Genomic DNA, 25,012 nt, shown 5'->3' with positions numbered 1-25,012 from the left:
GATTTAACTGTAGTTTGTGCACATCTGGAGGTAAGAAGGACAGTAACAAATTAGGATTTGACCAACTGTACCTGTTTATTTGTCCTAATCAAATATACTGTATGCACTGTATTCAGGCACACGCTCTGAGCCGGTGTGACCGCAACGGAGGTCTCTGGCAAACCTTTTGTACTTTTCTAACGCTGCGGCGCTGGCGTTTCAAGTGGCTGATGAGGTTTTTTTTGTGTGCTCGATGGGGTTTTCCCCCCTCATCACGGAGCATTTGTGTACAACTAGCACACAAATGTCTTGTGAAGTTAAGACACACGCATGAGAAAAAGAGCGCTTGATCTGTATAAAACGGGCATTCTTACAGTATTTCCAAATGTGCAAAAGAGCAAATCGTTTCCGGTGGTCTAGTGGTTAGCATGTTGGCCAGACAGTCACAGTCTGGAGATCGGGAAGATGTGGGTTCGATTCTCCCTTGGGCATGTCTGTGTGGAGTTTGCAAGTTCTCCCCGTGCGTACATTCCAAAAACATGATTGTTAGGTTAATTGGCTACTCTAAATTGTCCATAGGTATGAATGTGAGTGTGAATGGTTGTTTGTCTATATGTGACCTGCGATTGGCTGGCGACCAGTCCAGGGTGTACCCCGCCTGTCGCCCGAAGTCAGCTGGGATAGGCTCCAGCATGCCCCCGCGACCCTAATGAGGAGAAGCGGTATAGAAAATGGATGGATGGAATATACAGTTACAAATCCCAGAGCAGCGACTTCTACAGCTTTGTCCATCTAACTTTCTCCCACGCTGCACAGATACTACTATACTATTTTTTCCCCTTTTTGTTTCACCTCATATTTGCTCCCAAATGCTGATACTTTGTCAGCATGCATAAAGGTAAGATTTGATTACCTTATTGAGTGCTAATGTGTACAGTATATTTGTGTGGTGCACCTCTCTGAAAAACAAAGTCTAGGCTCGTACTGGTGGATGGTGGCTCTGTATTCATTTAGTGCTTTTAATTTGATGTTGTTCCTGTCATAGTTTTACACAGTACTTAATTAATAAGATCAATTTGATCGCTATAATGTACGTATGTTTTGCTGATGTATTGAAAATCTTTCCCTGTGACTAGCTAGCATCGCTGCTAACGGTAATGTTGCAAATGCTATTTACATCCATTCTCGTCTTTAGCCTTTGTCACACTGACATAAGCCCCCAAATAGCTTATGTAGCTCAGTTAGTTAAAGTTTAGTTACCCCGGTAACTAGCAGCTCGTGACCCAAATTTTAGCTCGCAGTTCAAAAGTTCAAGAAAATCAGCCCAGTGACGGCTCATATTTAAAAAACACTTGTTAGTTGGGACACTCGTATGTCAAGATACCACGAAATAAATGACAATGAAAAATACCAGCAGTGCTCCAGTACCTTCTGACTTCTCTCTGGCAGGCAAGGTACCCTGTGACAACTCATCACAGCGACAGTAGATACAAATACCTTTGGTCTTGTGGAGCGAGCCATCTGCCAGGGCTTTGAAGCTAAACTTACCTTTGAAAATACCCTTTTCTTTCTCCATTTCTGCTCAATATTTGTTCCAACTTTTGACTCCACATCCACTGGTGCGTTTCCTCAAACTACGACAGGGGTCACCAACGTGGTGCTCGGGGCACCAGGTAGCCCCCCACGACCACATGAGGTGCCCGCAAGCCTGCTTTTCATTCAGGTTTTCAGTTAATAATGAAAGAACAGTAGAAAGAAATGCATTCTGAAATACAAAATGTGAGTTGTGGACACCAACCAACATTTTGTTAATGTTCTGGTAAAACAAGCATATTCGCTTTGTTTGGGTTTAAAATAAGCTCTGAAAATAAATGTTACAAAAATGAGTAGCTCTTGGCCATTTTCATTTTGTAAAAGTAGCTCTCACAGGGAAAAACGTTGGTGACCCCTGAACTACTGTGTGGGCTAAGGATCAAACAAGCCGTGCGCACGTCAATCATGCATTAAAAAAAAATAGTGCCGTTAAAGGAAATATTGCGTTAACTTTGACAGCCCTAGTAGAAATTCTTCAATCCATCCATCTCTATGCCGCTTATCCTCACTAGGCTCGCGCGGGTATGCTGGAGGCTATCCCCAGGTTACTTCAGGCGAGAAGAAGGGTACACCCTGGGCTGGTTGCCAGCCAATCACAGGGCATATATAGACAAACAATCATTCCCACTCACATTCATACCTATGGACGTTTTAGAGTTGCTGGTTTACTTAACATGCATGTTTTTGGAATGTGGGAGGAAAACCACGCACGCATGGGAAGAACATGCAAACTCCACACAGAGATGCTCAATGGAGATTCAAACCCAGATCTTCCAGATCTCCTGAAATTATAAGGAAATACCTGAAATTCTCCGGAAATTCAATGGAGTGTTAAAAGGGACCTTGCTTGTGTCATTCATCCATCCTACCACCTTGAAAGACACAAAGCCTTTATGTCTTTGCCAAAAGGAGGTCAGGACAGTGAGAATGACACAAAATAAATTTTTAATGCAGATTTGGACTTCTTAAAACATTGATCCGCCTGTTTAACGTGAAACGTATTCTCAATAAATTGCAGATTTTTTATGTTAATTTTTTGATGTTCTTCTGACAATCTGGTTCCAATCTAGCAGCACAGAACGTGAATAGATGTAGTTGAGGTATTTGAAAAGGCAGTGTACCATTCCATCCAAGTCTTTCAGGTCTAAACTGTTGAGTGCAGCCATCCTTTTAGCCATAGCGTAAGCCAGCGCCCTCTTTCCGTCACACACAACACTGTGGAGAGCTCTGGATAGACAAGGAAAAACAAATAGTTTACACACTGGCAGGTGTCACTGATCTGTGTTTAATATGGTATGGTGACAAAGAAGTTCCTTCTGGTGGACAGAGGCAGCTGAGTGAATCGCTGCAGTTCCCCGGCAGCCATGTCAAATGAAATGCTTTGCTGGGAAGAAATGTATGATGGTAAGCCATTAAAATAGTTTTTTTTTTACTCTAAACACATATTGGTAGTTGTATATTAGCTACCTTTGGAGTGTTAAGTTGCTGTGTGATGATTTTGTAACCTTCTATCTAGGGTGACACAGTGAGTCAGACTATTATATCGAGTAATGACCTTCTGCGATTTCCAATGAGTTTATAAGCTCTTTGTGAGTTTTTTGATCATTGGCTCCTGTCAAATAAAGAGCTACCTGGTCCTCGCAGACTCGTGAGCGCATGGACATGTGCGGCTTAAAGTCTGGCTTATATATGTACAAATCTGTTTCCCTCTCTAAATTTAGATGGTGCAGGTTAAACACTGTTGCAGCGTATACCCCGCAAGTTACTGTACTGTATTATATGTTTTTCCCCCTTCATGATGCATTTATGGATTGTTTGACTGATGCAACTTGACAAACCATGATGGTCCTTCATATACCTTTAAAATAAAATAAACTAATACACAGGTAGGCCTGTCACGACAACAAATTTTGCTGGTCAATAATTGTGCTATAAATACTGTTGTGCTATAAATACTGTATATCAACGATAATCAATCATTTAAACCTTTTTTTTAGACCATATTATCAGTAAGTTTTTCATTCAATGATCACTGTGTCATGTCACATTTGAGCCACTAGATGGTACTCAAGTGTAGTGTGTCTGTGTGAGGCACAGAAGATGCCGACTATAGCACTTACAAATCGCGGGACGTCACCGCCCCAGAAAGCGCCAGCCGCGGGGATGAATGCCCCACAACACATACACATTGGAACTGTGGCATTCAGCTTAGAAACTATCGCTTTTGTGCCTTCATTCATATTAGCGCTTGCTTGCTAACTGCTAGCTAGCACTCAGTGTATTCAATCACTATGTAGCTAGCCCCCGCCTCCACATGCTGTGACAAAGACGTTGAATAGCTGACAGCAGGCTCACTCTTTCCCTTAATTTGACTATACAACCAATGGGCTCAGACACAAGCAGAGTGAACCCTCTTGCCATCCAGCCTGTGTGCTACAGCAAGACGAGGAAATGGAACAGGCTTACGTACGTACATGTCGCACGTCAATTTATCGAGGCGTCAAAATTATCGACCTTGTTTTTTCTATTGTTCGATTAATCGTTTTATCGATTATCGTGACAGGCCTATATACAGTATACTTATTAGGGATGCTAATTATTGGGCCAATATGAGGGAATTATGACATCATACTGATAAAGCTGAGAACATAAAAATACCTCAGATAAGCGATAACTGAAAAAAACGCTCCAGTGACCGAAGATTACCCGTACTGTGCGGGTAAGCAAATCAACATTGTCTTTTGCATAATCCTTTTCATTTCTCGTATACAATATCAGTAATACTGTATAGCAAATGAAAAAAAACATATCGTGCCTCTCTAATTTAGGAGTAAGATCACCAAAACTGGACTCATCGCAGTCTAGGAATGTGTCTACGAACCGGTACATAATTCAAGGAGCCTTTGTACATCCACGTCATACATGTCTAATTAGGGTTACAACGGAAGACGGTAAAAATGTTCAGTACGCCCTGCATGGGACAATCCACTTTACTGACTGGTGGTACATTTTGCACTGTGTGCACGTGCGTGCCTGTCCAGACCATTTGATTCAACTAGGAGTGTGGCGTGCAGAAGGCTGCACATTGTAAGGAAGTTTCAACGCATGCACACGTGTGCGCACACATGGTTCAGTTCCACATGTGAGGGCTTTAGGTTGCTCATGGTGTTGTGTTTGTAGATAGATTGTTGTTTTGATGTAAAACAACCCCTATTTTGTGCTGTTTGTGTTGGTGTGGTTGTTTGGATGTTTGAGTTGTCACAGAGGCATGTTTGTGTCGAAGTGAAAGTTATGCTTGAAATGCATCTCTTCACAAAAAGCTGGTTTACTCCCTTTTTTAGTCAGGAACTGATAGTTTGCTTGCTAAATCTTCTTACTGTTATTTCTTATGTATTATTCTGATTATTACAGAAAATATGATGTGGAATGCAGGAAGTGAACAACAGGTACTGCAGTAGATGTGGAATAGATGGGGGGTAGGATTAAATAAACTTTGCTTCTTCCTACTCCTTTAGGAAATGTGGAACTGCGAAAGGAGGATTCATGAGATGTATTCCATTGTAACCTTCATGTTCAAATAAACTAAACCAAACCAAACCAAACTAGCACATGAAATGTCTTCCTCAGAAAGTGAATGTTTGTTTACAAGTGGGTTCAAAGGAAGTTACCACAGGCCAGAAGGGGCGCTTGATTTGCTCACTCTCGCACAGTACTATGACTAATCTCTCCTCATTGAAGCGTTTTTTGTTTTTTTTAATTATTGGTTATCTGAGCTATTTTAATGTTATGGGTCATCGGTATGATGTCATAATTCCCTCATATAATTATGGTGCACGCCTAATTGAGTGTTTTATAGTGATTAACTTCTTCTTACACTTTGGTCATGGTTAGGAATGTTCAAATGTTAGTACAAACTTGCTTGTTCAGTTAGACAGGTTTTACAATGGCGTGAGATTCCCCGCACAGTTTTTGTACTTTATTATTGTCATCAACGGTAGTGTTATAGCATTGTTATGTATCTACTTTTACATTATTCCTTACAGTATTTATACAGTATATATTTATTCATATTTCTCAAAATAAAGCAGTGTTCTGGCAGAGCCATAAACTCTAGTAGCAAATACGGACTGAGCAAGTCAACTGCAGGCTACTGGAAAGTAACTTAATAGGGTTGTGATCACGCTGTTTACATATAATTCATTATTGTTATTGTCCAGACGCAACACCCCCGTGGAATAACAGTGCAGCAAAAACCATGATGGACACATACAAGAATGTATGTATGCAGACTAACATGGTATGAGAACGCAGATAAACATGATAGAGGCGATATTTTCATCTGCTGCATTTGTGAAGAATAAGCTGTCGGAGCACACTCACACAATTGGAGCATATCATTTCAATGGCGTGCAGCGTTATTCACTGTCATCTGCCCACCGTTGTACAAAAACACTGAGTTCTATGAGGCATTATTCAATGACGGCCCGCCAAGTGTCATACTGGAAGTGATGCAAATTGCCACTAGATCACATGGCTGCAACCCAGCACTGACGTCATCAGTGGCTGACTATGTAGTTCTTTGATAACTAACACAGGTACGCCACAGGTTTCTGCTTTTCTTATTAATCACGGCTGCTAAATAACACAGAATAGAGCCAATAGGATTAATTGTATTAATTTACATGATTTCTTATGGGAAACATTGATTTGGTTTGAGTAAATTTTGTTTTGAGTCTAAACAAAGTGATGGTCGAGTATTCCAAGCCATTCAAATCCCGCAAGTTTTTTTTACTGAACTGGGACTCGTGGGTATTAGTCTCTGTTAACTCGTTCAATTATACTGCTGCTAGTTTAGGGGCGTCAAACTCGTGTTCACCACATGTTCGCCACATGGCAATTATGGTTACCCTCAGATGGCCACCTGTAACTGTGAAACCATATTCATTTATAATGACCTCATGATATTATTGTGGCTCTTGATTATTATCATTTTCACTTCGTATTGTTTTACCAACAAACTTACATTGAAAAAAGTCAAGGTGCAGGGTGCAAATTTGAGCATACAACTATTGTATAAATATTAATAATAAATAATTATTACATTAATTATCCATTAATAAATAATGCAAAAATTCAATTGGACAACAAGAACTTTTCTGTCAAAATGGACAACAAATGAATTTAGCAAGAAAGATGAAGTGTCTTTTAGATACAAAAAAATTATAATAATTTTTATCTTTTGGAATTGTACCAACCGTTTAACAGGTAAGGCTGAAAAACTACTTTTGTTTGTATTTGGCCATTATAACAACATTTTACCAACACAATTTGCTGACTTCGTGGCATAATGCTGTGGCCAAATACTGTGGAAACCAGCCACCAAAAACTTTGTAGAAAGACGTTTTATTAAAGGAAAAGTGCACTTTTGGGGGGAATTTTGCCCATCATCCACAATCCTTATGTGACACATGAACACACGTCTTTTACTTCTCTGTGTGTTCTAAAGATAAACAAACAGATAAAAAGAGGCATCTTAGAATGCATGTAATGGGACGCACCTATTCCGCCTATAAAGCCACTTGAAAAAAACTCAAAAGTGCCAACAATGCTCATTTACATAAAGTGACCTGCATATTAACCAAGCTACAGCGACATTGTTACTATTGTTGTTATTAACATTGTTACGCCCAAGAACTACTTTACTAGCGTACTGACACCTCGCCACACCACACCGGCTAGCTACTAGCCAGCTAGCGACCATCTTCATTACACACTCGCTCACAACGCCTCAAGCCACTAGCAAAAGGTAACGCTACATATTGCCGCTGCTGCCACTGCTGTTGTGTTTTTGTTTTTGAGTATGGAAAAGTTAACGGTAGGTGTAGCGTTCCTTTCTATGTTGCTGTGTGAAATCAATGCAACCAGAAAGTTCCACTAATGTTTAAAATGCCCAAAATACTGCAAGTATGCTATCATGAATGTACCTGTTACGACATGTTACTACAAGTTTGGTCCATTTTCCTGCATTTGATCTGCCACATCTAAACTTATCACTGCAAAGGGCCAACCCTCTCAATGAGGTGTTTGCATGTACTGTATTGGGTTTCCCATCACTAGCCTGAAGTTGCCAATCTGCAAGGGGAAGGCTGACTTACTAGAGCAAGCATCTTGAAACATTAAAAACAAAAAAACAAGCAATAAACAGCAAATATCCCCAAAGAAACAACTGCAGTCGGAGTTAAACAGACCATGATCATGAACATGACATCATTTGCCAATGATGACACTAGGGCCCTCTCCACACGGAAAACTTCCTGGGATTTTTTTTGGGCCGGTTGAAAAAAATTGTGTCCACACTGTGGTGGATTAGTAAATAGTTTCATCCAGACGGGAATGGATCACTGGGTGAAAAGGATGTAATACAAAAGCACACCTACATGTGGCGCTGTAAAAAGACACATGGACAAAACCACGTGACACACCAAACTATAGAAGACGTCTGTCGTCTTCCGCTTTCCAAGGTTCATCTACTGTAGACTTACGGAAGAATAAGGAGAATAAGACAACAAAATATCAGGAGAATGTTGACTGGAGTGAGTCATGCCAGTCCAAATATTTAGATAATATGTTGGCTTGTCATCACTTCTGGCCACGTGATGGTGAATGGGTCGGTGATGTCATTGTTTTCAAAAAGCAGGAAGGAAAATGACAAGTGAAGCATTTTCAGATTTTCCCACTCTGGAAGCAGTTTTCAAAAAATAGTGTTCAGGGCATCCAGAATGCCGTTTCTGTGTGGATGAAAGTCTGAAACCATAAAATACGTTTTGACCTGAAAGTGGCCATCCACACGCAAACATTTTCAGGTCAAAATGGCCAAGTATTTTATGGTTTCAGCCTTTCATCCACATGGAAACGGTGCTCTGGGTGCCCTGAAACAGTATTTTTTTTAAACGGCTTCCAGAGTGGGAAAATCTGAAAACACCAGCTTGTCATTTTTGTGTAGACAAGCAAACCCACTGAATATTTGGACTGGCATGACTCACCCCAGTTGACATTCTCCTGATATTGTGTTGTCTTATTCTCCAAAATGACTCACCGAAGCAATTTTACTTGGTTGTAAGTCCGGATGAGCCTTAGAAAGGCTTCTTTTTTCTTCTATAGTTTGGTGTGTCACATGGTTCCGTCTGCGTGTCTGTTTACAGTGCGATGCATAGGTGTGCCTTGTGTAGGGCTACAGCTAGCGAAGATTTTAGTAATCGAGTATACTACTGAAAATCTTTTAGATTAATCGAGTAATTGGAAAAAACATATTTTTGATTGGTTAAAGTGCAATTAGAAATACACAAGAGAAAATACAACATCTCACTAAATAATGAATGACCAATTGGTTTAATTTTTTAGATACTCAACCGTTTTATTTCTTAAATTCATATTGAGCATAGGAACAAACTGTATTTCTTGGGTCTGATGCATGATTGTGCTTTTGTAGATGAATTTATCCATCCCTGACACTAACTATTTAGAGGAAAAGGATAGAAATAATAACTTTACAAAGACATTACTAAGACTAAATTACATTTTACAGTTATGTTGATGGCTGAGCATTTATAAATCCTAAACTTAGACAGGCTGACTAGAAATAAGACAAATATTCTTTATAAAATATTGAGTTTTTGCAGTGTTCTAAGTAAAATGAAGACCCCTTCTGTGGTGGAACACATCACTCTCAACTAAGTGATTGAGACACGCACTTCCTTGTTCCATTACGCAGTGTTGTCAATTGGAAATGAGCTGCTATTGATTAGTGAGCTAAAATGTTTTTATTTTCCATTTTCTTAACTCACAGCGCTGTGTGAAACAAACCCTGTACGAAATCACGTTACCATCTTAATAATCCGCCACACATTCGGCAGTAGTCATAATTAAGAGAAAGCTAGCCCTCCACATGGCTAACGTTATGTTAGTAAGGTACATTAACCTTAATCTCACTGATTTGGGCTATGTTAATCTAACCCTGTCTCTGCTCTTCCGCTCCATTTGGTAGGAGATGATGCAACATATAAGATGTGCTGTTGTGGTATGGAAGTGCAGCGTTACAACGGATACACTTCACGGTGTTCAACTTGTTGTTTAGCCACATTTTCTGTCTGTTTTTTTTTTTTTTTTACGTTTTCCTTCTCTTTCGTTGCCTTGTCGCGTTCTCTCTCCTCCACTGTTTGCCAACTCCAAAGTCAGAAATGTAGCGATTGGCTGTTCTAGAAGTCGCCCGAAGTCACTTAATGACGTCCTTGTCTAATTTGCATTTATTTGCATATGATGTTGTAACAGATATTGTAGGATAAAAGCATAACCTTGTAGGAGACACAAAAAGTGAGTAAAAACACCGTAATTGCGTTTAGAACTACAAATAAACTTTATTCTTCGTTTAATTTAAAATTGACCATCGCGTCAAAATTTAAATAATCTTAATATGTTATCTCGGCTAGCACCTCTCAAAGTCTAGACAGCGGAATAATTACATCCAGACTTGCCTCCAACCTCCACCTTTTATCTTGTACTGTAAATTCCGGTACTTTTTCTCAAACTTTGAACCCTGCGGCTTATACATCGGTGCGGCTAATATGGCTAAAAACTACATTTCCCATGATGCTTGGTGTGGTCATGTCTAATTTAGTGACATCTCCTGTACATCAGAACTACATACATATTTCAAAAAACATTAATTACTAAGATAGTCCATCAGAAGGGCAAAAAGAAGTTCAGGAAACAACCATAAAATGCTGAGAAGCCACCATTCTCGGCGTTTGCTAACCCTCTGCTCTCGTTGAGTGGAGCTGCTTATGCATGCACAAACTCCAGTTTACAGTGAGCGCAATTTATACTAAAATCAAATGTAAAACATTGTTGAATTGGGATTATTCAATAAACACCATGAATATACCGCCAAGATTGCAAAGCCTGTTATGTTGAATGACAAAAAAAAAGAGGGGATATGGTAGAATTTGTGCAGCGATCGCGTTGATACATATCTGCATCTGCCAGAGGGATCCATGCACTATGTTGACTCAAAGGCGGCCACTAAAGGTGTCACTGTACCATGGCTCTTATGAAGTCCAAAAGACAACTCCAGCAGAAATAATGTGTAATATCCAGAAATTTCCCAAGTGACCTTGCGCAAAGTACGTAGCGCTAAGACTGACCCCGGCGGCATCGCGCCTTCAGCATGCGTGATTCGTGGATGCGTAGATCTCCACTATGCTCCCAGTGTGCAGCAGGAGCTGACAGTCCACAGGTGGCTTGTGAGTGCTTTGGGGGCGGAGCAGACCTCTTAGGAGCACGCGCTGCTGCCCAGTGAGAATGCAGATCAATACGTGCTTTCAGTTTTAAGTTCCCAAATACCAGATAACGCTCCAAAGACGGCAGAAAAAAATAGCTTGATTTGTCGCTAGTCGCCTTTGAGAAAATATTCGCCAAGAGGGTTTGGAATGTCGCCAGATTTAGCGACAAAGTTGCCAAATTGTCAACATAGCGCACCTCTTCAATCTGCGCCTTCAAACATCCACTTCCTTCTTTGTCCTCTGCATGGGTGACGTAAGCGATTCCTCAGCGCAAAAAAAAAAAAAAAAAAAAAAATCCTTGATTATTTCTTGTAAATCGAGGTACTGGAATTATTTGAGGAAAAGTTGCATATATTGCTTGTATATTACATCCTTTTCACCCAGTGATCTGTTCCTGTCTGGATGCAACTATTTACTAATCCGATACAGTGTGGACGAAATTTTTTTTTGCAACCCAGCAAAAAATAAATGAAATAAAATCCCAGGAACGTTGCCATGCGGACAGGGCCTTACTTCTCTCACTGGCTTCCCAACTCTTCCCACTCACTCCACCACTGGCGTTATGAGCTACATGTCACTCTGTAAGAGCCAAACTTCTCCAGTAGCCGTCTAGTTCTTGATTTATGCCACTGCTCACCTTTTTGAGGCCAAGGTCCCTGGTCTCGGCCATGAACCAAGCCAAGATCTACACCACCCCACCCCGCCCACATTTGTGTATGCTTTTCGTTATTTTGTAAAAAGGCTGACATAAGTGATACATATTTAAAGACAATGCTTTGTGTTATTACTGGTTGTTAGTTTGGTGCGCGTCATGCAACACAAGTTTGTGGGGAGAGTATAACGTGCACTGGCGCCTTCGCGCGGGGAATTGTCCGGGTTTCGGGGACTGGGCTCAGGGATGGGGCTGGCAGCGTAGGTGCCTAGAGAACGGAGAAGCGTATGGCTGTGTTTGTGGGTTCAAATGCATGCTTGTCACTCCAGGAGAGGAGGCGACAAGCCCCAAAGAGCGTACTCCCATATTTAATTTAAATTATATTTATTACCTTCCTTTAAAAAATGTCAGACATTCCTGACAATTTCAGACTTTAGGCCTTGAAAACAGAAAGTTATATTTAAGTCTTAAGTACCTCTGTTAGTTGTATTTTTTTTTTAGTTCATTATTAATGGTAGTGACATTTTTATTAGTTTATTGTTATGATTTATTATTAGTAGTAGTAGCAATGTTTGTGTTATTATTAATAATAGTCATTTTTTTGTTTAGAATGATTCACATTTTTGTAAATTATTACTAATTATGGTACTTTTTTAGTTTATTATTATTAGTACTATTTTTATTTTAAAGTAGTATAATTTTTTTCCGTTTATTACTATTATTAGGTTGAGCAGCTTGCTGGAACGGACTTTGACTTGAGCTCATGCTGTATTATATTTTCTGTTTATACAGGTAATATTAGACATATTGGCAAGAAACATACGTGCGTCCATGTCCATCAGTGGCCAGCAGCAAACTATCAGGGATGTCCCTCAGATGGACCTCCTCCTTCTGAAGCTGTGCCCAGAAGAACTGGGAGCTGCTTAGTGTCCATTTGGGTGTGTTGACAGCAAAGCAATCATCTCCTGTCCCACTGGGCTGGAAAGTGGTGCTGTTGGCGCCAGGAGGGGGCGGGACTTGATGCTGCTCTGCTATTCCTGGTGAGAAGGCCATGTGGGCCTTGGGTCTGGGGATAACTTCATCAGACTCATCGGTGTTATACCCTGTAGACACGCAAGGTCAAACTGTTGTGCCGTGTTCTTTTGGAAGAAACGTCATGTTACCGTTTGGATCGAGCGTGGGTGACACTTCGGAGCTGGGAGAGGACAACGTTTGGAAAGGAGAAGTGTGGGAAGTGCCGGTCCTCAGATCCTCCTCCAGCACCTCCACAATGATTGCCAACTCCTCCAGGCTACTTGTGGAGCGTTTCCTCTGCCGGTGAAAGACAGCCAAGGTATTTTTCTAATGAGACACATGATTTCAAGACAACAAGAGATGTGATCCTGCTGACTGACCTTGCTGGTTCCCATGCGAGTTTTCACTCGCTTCTTGGCCCCTGACACAGAAAAAGACGTACATTTCTGTCTTTTATCCTCAAGTGGTACTCAAGTCATTTATGAGGTGTCACAAGTGGGCTTTACTCACCTTGGAGTGTCTTGCTGTGCTGGTTCTGCTTGTAAAAAGAAGACAAGTACATTTTTTTGCAAACACAAGATTGTAATTTTTTTTTTGCTTGTTGTAGGACATTATACTTTAAATGTTGCATACCCTTTAAACTGCCACATGGGGATGCTCTGACCAGGGTTTTATGCTCTTTTATGCCAATACAAATCATCCATGAGTGAAATCAATTTATTTATGATGAGTGCTATTGGCCAGGAGTGCTGTATAAAGGGAAAAAGTCAGGACAATTCCAAGGTGGGGCCTCAATAAATGGGTAATTACTAATAAAATTAGTAATTAATTAATAAAGGGGGGATGTAACTTTATATGATATAAAAAAGGAACCATAAAATCACTTTCATTTAGACAAAAACAAATTTGACTTTTCAAGAGAACATACATCACTTGTGAAACTGTGCCTTCTTTAAGGAGACTTTGGATGTGAGAGTAATTAATTGGAGCTCTAGCAGCTCTAGCAGGACTTCCAGCGAACCCGGTGTCTTCCACCGCTTACAAAGGCTGTTCATCTGGTGCGATTAATTCAATTATTTTTCGGGTTATTTGCTTAGCCTTCTGACTGTCATACACATACGAGCAAGTGTTGTCCAGTGCTTTGGCTGCGTTAGCTGCCGTTTGACCGATGAGCACACAGTGAGCCTCGAAAACTCACCATACTCCATCAAGCGTTTTTTCTTCAAATCAAAGCTTTTTAACGTGCTACCCCTCAACACATGCCACATAGTTTTTGTGGCATGTGGCACCCAAACCAATTTTTGAAGTGATTAACAAGAACGGTGGAGCTACTCATTACTGAGAACATTTTTTTGTTCTGGTTTGGAGAGTTTTTTGTTATTTTTTGAGAGATGGTCTTAAACTTTTGATCAGCTGCCAATTTCAGTTTGTTGTTTTCAATAAATGACTTTTTCAAAATGCTTTTTGTCTCACTCCCCCTGCAAATTCTCGCAATTTTTCAACTGGTTTTAAGATTTTATATTAGAATTATATAGACAGGCGGGGTACACCCTGGACTAGTCGCCGGGGCACATATAGACAAACAACCATTCACACTCACATTCATACCCATGGACAATTTACAGTCGCCAATTAACCGAACCTGCATGTTTTTGGATGTGGGAGGAAACCGGAGTACCCGGAGAAAACCCACGTACGAATGGGGAGAACATGCAAACTCCACACAGAAATGCCCAAAGGAGAATCAAACCCAGGTCTTCCCGATCATATATATATATATATATTCACAAGATCCACACAAACTGTCAGTTGTTCCACATAAAAAAGCCGTCTTTTTTTCCCTCTGCTGGTCAACATTCAAACTGGACGCCAACCTGTCTATAGAGGCCACCTGTCTATAGCGGCCACTTTTGCAGACTCCCTCTAGTGGCCGCTATAGACAAGTTTGACTGTATATGGTTAGCATGTCAATATATAAAGTCATGTCAAGACATGAAATTAACTGTACAGTGTATCAATGTGAGAAAACGTCTTGTGGTACAAATGTTACCTGAAGATCTTGAGGGTTCCAGCCCTGAGCCATGCGGATGTTCTTCAGCAGCTCCTTGACAGGCATCTTCACTCGCACTCCAAGGTAGACTTTCCTACCAACATCACTGCAAAGCTTTGCAGCTGGCAACATGAATGAAAACATGACATTAACACACGCAAATTAAAGCACAAAGTCAACATTACACTTGGATTTATATTAGTGAAATATATATATGTATATACAAAACTCACACACACACACACACACTCACATATACAGTACATATACATATACACTCCTGATTAAAATCTTAAGACCAGTTGAAAATTTACTAGAATTTGCATTTTGCACATTTGGATCTTAATGAGGTTTTAAGTAGAGCTACAATATGCAAAAGCAAGAAGGGGGAGTGAGACCAAAAACATTTGGAACTTTTAATTTAAAGAAAAAGAAAAAAAAACTGAAATAGGTTGTTTATCACCTGATCAAAAGTTTTACGACCACAGGCTAAAAGCTCAAATCTGCTCAAAATGTTCATTTTCTGTCAGGCATTCACACTGTCATGCCCTCCTGATGGCTAAAGCGAAGAAGCTTTCTCTTTTTGGACGTGGTTGGATTGTCGAGCTGCATAAGCAAGGCCTCTCGCAGCATGCCATTGCTGCTGAGGTTGGGACCAGTAAGACATAAATAAGTAAATTTTTGAAAGATCCTTTCAACTGGTCTTAAGATTGATCAGGAGTATATATATATATATATATATATATATATATATATGAATTTGATTCACTTTGTATGTACTTGTATGGAGCAAAATGCGAATGAAAGGGTTGAAAAACGTAGTCGCACATGTGCTCCCTTTTAATGTAACACAGTCTATTTCTCAGCGCATATGCGAGAGTGAAATGCTGGCACTGTACAGCCGCTTCTTCATTTGAACCATCAGCCGTTCCCTCATCGTCTATTTCCCTTCTTGTTCAGGCTGGATGTGTGGAGTCACGTGACTACGCACACGTTAACTCGTCTTGAAGCGGAATGAAAACAGTATACCAGCACACACAGTCAAAAGAGACAAAAAAGACTTTGATTTTCTTTTTGATTAAAACACCGAAATTGCCGACATGGGCAAAATGACGTCTGTTGTCTTAGTAAATTTCGGTCACGGTAAATTTTCAGTTTATCGCCCAGGTCTACTCAAATGTGGCTGAATGACAATAACTCTGCAAAGAGTGTTGAGTGGGCCAAAATCCCCTGTAACATACTCATTGCAAGTTATCGCAAACACTTGATTGCAGTTGTTGCTGCTCAGTGTTGCCCAACCAGTTATTAGGTCACTTTTTCCACACATGCCATGTATGTTGATGATTCTTTTTCTTCCTTAATAATAAAAAGTTTCATTTATAAATGGCATTTTGTGTTCAGTTTTGTTGTTGTTGACTAATATTTACATTTGTTTGATGATCTGAAACAGTGTGACAGAGTGTCAGTGTAACAAACATGCAAAAAAAATAAAAAAATCTGAAATTCACACCACTGTATGTGTATACAATATATACATATACATCATTATATGTATATGTATATGTATATGTATATATATATATATATACGTATACTGTATTGATAGTATTGATAATATGCAGCTGATAAGATAATAATGATAATGCAGATAATAATGATAATATTTAGCAAACCGTATTTGATTTAAAGAGTTTAAGACAAAAAGACAAATTAAAGGCTGAGGAAGTTTGTGCTGTTGACTTTTGGATAAGAGCGTGAACCAGTAGTTTACTCGGAACATTCATCTTTTAGTATTTTATGAGTTACTGAATTTGGGTTTTTTAGAACTACCACACCAAAATTATTGAATAAATGAAGAAATATACAGTACTCATAAAATATTTCCCTCTGTGTGTCGTCAATCTACAGGATTCATGAAAAAAAGACAACATGTCAAAGTAGAAAACGTTCTACCTGCGTCTGCACCGCTGACCGCCTGGAGATTCAGGCCGGGGACATGTGAATGTGTGTCGGCCAAGTGAGCTGCGGATCCCCGTGGCAGAGCGCCGCTGTTGTTTCTTCCGCACCCCCACTCCTTATCCTCCTGTATTTTATAACGTCCTTTCATCGTGTCAAACTATCAAAAAGCAACACCAATCACCACTTACTGCAAACAAGCAACTCGTGAGACTTTGAAAGAGTCTAAATAAGACTTTGTATCAAACACCTTCTCGAAGGAGCACCTAGCAGAACTGCTGTAGGCTGAAACTGACCACGCCCACACCTGCTTATGACGCATGCGTGCGTGTAAACCGAGCGTGTGTAAAGCTTTTCAAATATGAAAAAAATAAATATAAATAAATTGAATACTACAAATTGTAAATAAACACCAAAATAACTCTCAAATTCTTTATAAGTGTAAAAAGTCTAAAATATAATACTATAATATACTATATACTATAATACTATAATATGCAACCACGCGACCTAGAGGCAGTCTGCCTCACTTTCGGGTTTAGGCAAACGATACAGGCTGCATCCCAATAGCAGTTTGAGTTGCCCTCCTTGACTTCCCCATAGGGACTTGGTATATAACATCAATGCTGAGGCCACTTGCAGAGCCCAGGGAAAGTGGAAGTGACAAATGGAACGCACTGTTACTTTGCAATCCATACCCACTGATCTAAAAAAAAGACTGGATGGAGCTTCTATTGTTTTATTTTTGAAGCCAATGGAAATTTGCGGCGGCCATCTTGGTGAGACCACTTTGCTTTGAGACAACAGTATGGCAACGCACTGGTAAAACTTCGATTGATCGTATAGCCACCAAAATCAACTGCTAAAGGTTATAACTACTCAGATTTATATGCTTTTGTGTCATTTATCAAGCTAGTAAGATGTATTTTAGCTTCGAGACGGACGAAAAATTGGCTGTGTGGCAGCCTGCAAACATTGTTTACGTACGGAATTTAAAGTCTATCTTTGTCTAATTATTTTCCTACGGTAAACCATTATTTTTTTTTATCTCAGGATAAGGTTAAGGCAGGAAGAAAGCAGAAATTTTGTCACATGTCTTCTACCTTTGCGTGAATCATGTGTGGTATCAGAATTAATGTAACTTGGTAGTTGTGGTAGCTTTTAAAAAAGCTGTTTTTGGTACAAAAAGACATTAGATAAGTGCAAATACTCAAAGTCTACTGTAAAAAACTGCATAGAAATAATTTTATCATTGATTGCTAGGCTAGGCACCAAAAAAAGGCCTAGTTGTTACAGGAAGGTGTAACTAGAAAATTCTTGCAAAACCACCCATCAAAGTTCATACTTTAACTTTTGGTTACATTTCGAGAACTTTTCAAAGCAAAGCCGTTCAAGTAGTGGCACATATATCAGGTCAAAAAAAGGTGCCAAGTAAAAGTACTTACGAGTGGAAGGTTCTTGGGAAGTGCTTTTTAAGTTGTGTTTCCTCATCCTCACTTCCTTCACTGGCACTCCTGATGTTTTTGATGATTTTTCACTAATTCTGCGTTCCTATACCAGCACAATCACAAAGCTGTGGCGCGTAAGGTGGTCTCACCAAGATGGCGGCGATCGAAAAAATCTGGCTTCAAATTTTGGCGCGTGAAAACAATAGGTTGCTCGATCCAGTCTTTTTTTTAGATCAGTGTCCATACCGCACACGCAATCGTTCTACACATGCGCAAAACAACGTCACTTCCACATTTGCAAATGTTTGTGGTATTTATTATTATTTTTTAAATGTATGAACATAAATGCACAATAACCATACTTCATATATGTAATAAACTGGGGGGGGGGGGGTTATTTTCTTAGTGATTTTTATTAAAATACTTCTGTAGCATGAGGATGGTTCTATTGTCATTATTCACCAAGTGTGACCCTACGTAAAAACCTACCTAATGCACGTTGCGAATGCACAGATGCGCCACAGACGTGAACGTCATATCCGGTTACGTATAATATACAGGAATAAATACAAATACAATCAAGCATATGAAACAAAACAATAAATACAGTGATATTTGAATATAAACAAGTGTAAGTTGGATTTGACGAAAGGTCATGCCTGTTCAGTGGGGCGCACAGGTGACTGTAGTTTGGTGTGGCTGGCACAGGTTGTGTTGAATAAACAGAGCTGACACGTCCTCTCCAAAGAACACAAGTTCGTGAGTTTTTGTCCCACAAAGAGTGACTCTATACACCCTACACCTCGGACGCTACATTGGTGGCAACAGTATTTGGAGTGTGTCACCTGGAATTTGGAGGGGGTTTTTTTCAGGACATCCATCCATCCATCCATTTTCTATACCGCTTCATCCTCATTAGGGTCGCGGGGGAATGCTGGAGCCTATCCCAGCTGATTTCGGGCGACAGGCGGGGTACACCCTGGACTGGTCGCCAGCCAATCGCAGGGCACATATAGACCCTTTCCAAAAAATTAGAATGTCATGGAAAAGTTGTTTAATTTCCATAATTCCATTCAAAAAGGTAAACTTTCATAGATTATAGATTCAGGGCCCACAATTTAAACGATTTCAAGTGTTTATTTGTTTATTTTTACGTAATTTGGGCTTCCAGCTTATAAAACCCATGAAAACAGGAATTCAAAAAATTAGAATACTGTGAAGAAATCACCATTTACTTCTCAGTTTTTGCAGGAAAAAAAAAGAAAGAAATTGGGATCACATCAAATCAATCAAAATATGGTACTTTCAAAACGATATGTCAATCTTCAATACTTGGTTGGGAATCCCTTTGCCTTAATCACTGCCTTAATCATTTTCCTCTTGAGAATACCCCATAGATTCTCAACGGGGTTTACGTCCGGTGAGTTGGCTGGCCAGTCAAGCACTGTGATGGCATGGGCATCAAACCAGGTTTTGGTGCTTCTGGCGGTATGGGCAGGGGCCAGGTCCTGCTGGAGGATGAAATCTGCATCTCCATACAGATCCTCAGCAGAAGGAATCATGAAGTCCTCTAAAACATTCTGGTAGACTGTTGCGGTGACCTTGGATTTAAGAAAGCAGAGTTTACCAACACCTGCACCGGACATTGCACCCCAAATCATGACGGACTGTGGATATTTCACACTGGACCTCAGGCAGCTTGGGTTCTGTTCCTCACCCGTCTTCCTCCAAACCCTTGGACCTTGATTCCCAAATGAAAGGCACACTTTACTTTCATCGGAAAAGAGGACCTTGGACCACTGCCCAACAGTCCAGTCCTTCTTCTCCTTGGCCCAGTGGAGACGCTTCCTACGTTGGCTCAGGTTCAGAAGTGGCTTGACCCGAGGAACCCGACAGTTGTAGCCCATCTCCCGGATGCGTCTGAATGTGGTGGTTTTTGAAACTGTGACTCCCGCCTCATTCCACTCTTTCGGGATCTCTGCCAGATTCTTGAGTCTTCCCTGTTTGATAATCCGCTGAAGCCCACGGTTCTGGGGAGTCCCCTTCTCCGCCATTTACCCCACACAACCCCTGTGCGGTTTAAAGATTATGTGTGAGTGTGACTGTTGGGGTCATATTTTTGTTTCTTTCTTGTGTTTATGGTGTGATGACTGTTCTGTATGTTGTTCATTCAGCAGAGCATCAAAATATCGATATGCATTTTACTTGCTGCTCTCCGACTGATGCTAGCTTTTCCTCTCTATGGAAGGACGGCAGTGACAAACACCTTCCAGCTCACACACGCCCCCAACCCCTCAGGATGAGGACAGTACTGCCAACACCTTCCCTTTGACTTCTCTGTGCCATATTGTCTGATTAGCAAGACTAATGATGTCACACCTACATGAAAGAAACCGTTGAAAGTCATGGTGTATAATAAATGTTTCTACAACATTATATTATTGACCAAATGCTGACAGGTGCCATGATCCAACTCACTGAGTGTATTCAGTGAGTTGGATCAGGAAATGTTGCCAATTCAGCCATTTTTACTTAAGGAAATGTTGAAAACATTTGGAATCATACTGAAAATAAATTTATTATACAGTTCAATGAACAAATAATAATATTTATTACATGTTATAATTATTGTTTTTTTTTTTATTCCTCATGTGCTCTTCCTGGCCTCTTTCCACATCACGGCTGACCAGCATCTTTTGTCATATAAACCGTGTTTATAGTGTTCTTTCTGCATTTCCCATTTCATGAGCATTTTGCTTTTAGTATAAATTTTGTTGGTAAACTGGAGTGTGTTCATACCTGGCTCCCCTCGACAGAAATATGACCTTGTCTCCTGGTTCTGGTTAAAACTCGTGCAGCAGCATTTTGAACTAGCTGGAGGGTTTTTAGAGAGCTGTTTGAGCAACCAATTAGATTTACAAAAGCATTGACGAGTTTTTCAACTTCAGCAAGCGGCAGGGAATTTTGAATGATCTGAAATTTTACAAGCGAAAAAACAAGCACGTGTTAACATCCTACTCAAATCTTAACCCTAACCATAACCCCCCCACCAGTGGCTGGTACATGTGCAGTTCCAGTATGTACTCGTGGCATTAACATCTGGACACCCACTTGTCCATAACCTTATCAAAATTCCTCCACAGCGCTGAAAGAGACTCATTGCAAGTTATTGCAAACACTTGATTGCAGTTGTTGCGGCTTAGGGTGGCCCAACCAGTTATTAGGTTTAGGGGGCAATCATTTTTTTTCACAGGCCATGCAGATTTGGATTTTTTTTCTCCCTTTGTCATAACAAGTTCCATTTTAAAACGGCATTTTGTGTTCAGTTGTTTTGTCATTGACTAATATTTAAATTTGTTTGATGATCTGAAACATTTAAGTTTGACAAACATGCAAAAAAAATAACAAATCAGTTCTTCACACTACTGTATATATCAACGCACGATATTTTTTTTTCAAACTGATACCGCTAACTTTGTGCTTCTCAAGGCCGATACTGATTACCAATAACTTTATTATACCTACTTTTTAAAACTGTGTAAGTGTAGTTTGTGCACACCTGGAGGTAAGAAGGACTGAAACAATTTAGGATTTCATCAACTGTACCTGTTGATTTGCCCGAATCAAATATCATACCATTACTACTACCAGATCATTACTATCAGGAGAACCAGAGGAAAGTGCGGAGGGAGCCACCTGGTGTGGCCAACCAAGGCGCACTGTATTCAGGCACACGCTCCGTCAGCCGTTGTGATGCCACGGAGGTCTCTTGCAAACCTTTTGCACTTTGCAAAGCGTTGCTGTTTCATGTGGATAATAAGGTTTTTGTTGTGCTCGGTGGGATTTTTTCCCCCTCATTATGGGGTACAACCAGCATGTGAAATGTTTTCCTCTTGTTTAGAAATGAGCTGAGGGGAAGTCACAGGCAGGAGAAAAAAGGAGCGCCTGATTTGCTTACCCGCACAGTACAGGAAATCTCGCCTCACTGAGCATTTTTTAAAATTATTGATTAGCTATTCTCTATTTTTAATATTATCCGATTTATTAGTATGACATCATAATTTCCTCATATCGGCGCGATAATTATCGTTCACCCTAAATATATATCTTTTTAAAAATATTTTAACTATAAATTATGCAATTTTAATAAATATATTATTACTAACTATTTATTTATTACTACACTTTTTTGCTCTCCCTATCAGACAAAAAAAGAAAAGACATGCAGTAAAGTGATTTTTTAAGACATGGTGTGAATGAATGATGAGAAACAGCTGAGACATGGAGAAGGGGTAGTATGAAATAAAAGTCTGCTTCTTCCTACTCCTAGTAGATGTATCTTCATGTAACGTGATGAAGAAAGAAATGTAAGCACAGAAAGCCTGAGCTGAGTGGCTGCTTCAGATGATTTGCTGAAGTTGTCGTGTTATGATGGGAATTGATGTTTGAAGACACTTTGGGATCTGCAAGACACCAGAGCACAAAGCTTATTTGAAGTCTTCATTCTTCACCGTCATTATGTGTGCAATCATGACAGGCTGCAAAAGAAAGCATGTTAAGAATGTTTTTTCCTCACCACATGAAAGCTGCAGCTGACAGCGTGATTAGCGTGCTGCTAAGCACCTGAAAAACATCACAATGTGCTGCGTGGGAAATTCATATTTCAGCACATGTTGTGGTGGCTAAAAAGCAGAATGGTGACATTTTCTCACTAAGCCAACTTACAGGTTGTATCAGAAGCTTGTGCTCCTTTGGGTTTAAATGTTTGTTTTGTTTTTTTAAATTTACAAACAATACATTTATTTATAGATGAGGATTAGTACTCACTGTGATTTATCACACATCACAATACAAATAAAATGGAAATAGATCCAAAAAAATTATTATCTGACCTTTAAACACCACAAAAGAACCATCAAGATGTTATTGACGTGTCGGTATTTATTTCAAAGGTTTGGTCAAACACGGCATTGACCATTCAGGAATTACAGTAATCCCTTGTTTACGGCGGTTAATTGGTTCCAAACCCGACCGTGATAAGTGACTTTTTGTCAAGTAGGATTATAAATGGAACATTTTTGTAGGTAGAACAAAGAAAACCTGTTCACCGCCTTCTAAATACGCCTTTTAACATTATTAGAACCCTGCAGATATGAAATAACACCCCTTTGGTAACCTTTACACTCTTATGACCCAATATAGTAGACATAATAAGAGTAAAGCGTTTACACTTGTGCACATTTTGCTTCCGCATTGTTCCGCAATTTGCCATAGCAAGGTGTGTCATTTACGGCACGCCCGAAAAGCAAGACTAGACACTGTTTGCGTTCTGTTTACGCATAAATTACACACTTGGCACCCAATTCGTGACTGAAAATGGTCCGAGTTGGCACGAAATGACCACGCTCCTGCACGACCACGTCAAGTAGTGTTTACGTCGAGTGCATGACAATAGTATGTGAGACATGCATTGATTTACAAGATGTTGAACTCCAGAGAGGAAGCTCATGCAATAAAAAAATGTAAGTCTATATTTTCTCGCAGCTGCAGGGAGAGCATGTGCAAAGAGCAGGAAGGAGGCAATAAACAACAAAAAAAAAAGAGACAGTGTTGGAGAGGGAATTGCTGACCAGAAGACGTCACTTTGGACATTATGATTAGTTATTAACAGAAAATCACAAGGCAGATCCAAAAGGCTACAGAAATTACTTGAGAATTACCCCCGCCTTGCTTCAAGAAGTGGTGGAAAAGTTAACTAATTCATGTGAATGAGACACGCTTTGATACGCACCTCCCGCATTGTTTGCGCATAAGTTTCAGTGCGTTCGCATTGCATTCATGTTACATTCATGACTAATTCGCGGAAATTATACGTGCAACAAATTTTGAACATTTCAAAATTTTCTTTACGCACTGGCAAGCAGCCCCGCACAGTTTACACATACTTCACACCAATTTAGTCATTGGCACACAAAATTGCATACCGCTGGGGGGACAAAGTGTGTGCAAGTGTAAACGAGGCTTAAATAAGACATTTAAGACTTAAATCAAATTAGTGTTTGTGTGTGTTGTTGTAAATGTCTTCTCTAGGGGAGCTGAGTGGCCTGCAGCCTGTTACGATGGTGTTTGTTGCTCTGCTGCCGCCTTCTGTCTGTTTGCTCTCTGTGCAGCTTCAGCCGGTGTGGGTGGAGTTCCCAGCACACACCTGCTGACAATCACATCAAGCACCCTTCAAATACCCAGCGGCAACTAGAAGCCAGTGCCAGATTGTACTCCTTGCTACCCCTTGTTGCCTGTTCCGCTTGGTCCGGCTCCTTACCTGCTTCCCTGCTTTCTGGCTCCACTTCATTACCGCTCTGTGTCGTGCTTTTGGACTTGTATACCTACCGTTGTCCCGGCTCAGGTTTGCCTGTAGTTGTTCTTTGTTAATTCATAGTTATTTCCTGTCAGCCTTTTGCTGACAGCATTTTCTGTTGATACTTTTGGTTTTGTACTTTTTGCCTTGGTTGTGTTTTTCCCTTTCTCGGGTCACCTTCTGTTATTAAACCTTTTGTATCTTATTTTGGACTCCTGTCTCTGCTTTGGGATCCGCCACGTCATCCGTAGCTCCACCCCTTGTGACACAGCCAGGACGTGATGTTGGCGATTCACAGTTTAGTTTTAGCTTGGCGTGGTTTACAGCCGTAACAGTAGCCCATGTTTTTATTTGGGATTATTGTATCGGCTGTGAGATCATTCAAAGCTGCAATAAAAGCCTATTGTTCCGCCCATCAAGTTTGGTGCTTGTGTGTCTCAGCCAACACTACTGTAACATTACTGACACCTAGTGGCCAGTTACAATACTACATATCATCACAACATCTACGAAAGCATCTTTTGAATGCCTTTTATTTGTATTTTACTTCATTTAGCCATTTGTATGCTGGAAAATGCTTAATTTAGGCCAAAAATATGTAACATTTGCTTTATTTATGGTTTATTA

At 40.2% G+C, this 25,012-nt stretch overlaps 1 protein-coding gene across 1 annotated transcript in view; it reads right to left on the bottom strand.

The window, feature by feature from the left end:
• Positions 1-16,836, bottom strand: part of zgc:113279 (uncharacterized protein LOC553749 homolog) — a 28,662-nt gene extending 11,826 nt beyond the window's left edge. Inside the window, exons 1-7 of the mRNA XM_054795245.1 lie at positions 16,580-16,836; positions 14,627-14,748; positions 13,087-13,111; positions 12,957-12,997; positions 12,726-12,873; positions 12,386-12,665; positions 2,694-2,799 (exon numbers count right to left, since the gene is read on the bottom strand). Coding sequence (XP_054651220.1) covers positions 2,694-2,799; positions 12,386-12,665; positions 12,726-12,873; positions 12,957-12,997; positions 13,087-13,111; positions 14,627-14,748; positions 16,580-16,733 — 876 coding nt within the window. The 5' untranslated portion in view covers positions 16,734-16,836. The remainder of the gene's footprint in view (positions 1-2,693; positions 2,800-12,385; positions 12,666-12,725; positions 12,874-12,956; positions 12,998-13,086; positions 13,112-14,626; positions 14,749-16,579) is intronic.
• Between the last annotated feature and the right edge of the window lie 8,176 nt (positions 16,837-25,012).

The sequence above is a fragment of the Dunckerocampus dactyliophorus genome, chromosome 12 (genome assembly GCF_027744805.1).
Source record: "Dunckerocampus dactyliophorus isolate RoL2022-P2 chromosome 12, RoL_Ddac_1.1, whole genome shotgun sequence".
Classification (NCBI taxonomy): domain Eukaryota; kingdom Metazoa; phylum Chordata; class Actinopteri; order Syngnathiformes; family Syngnathidae; genus Dunckerocampus; species Dunckerocampus dactyliophorus.
This window is presented reverse-complemented; position numbering and strand designations above follow the sequence as displayed.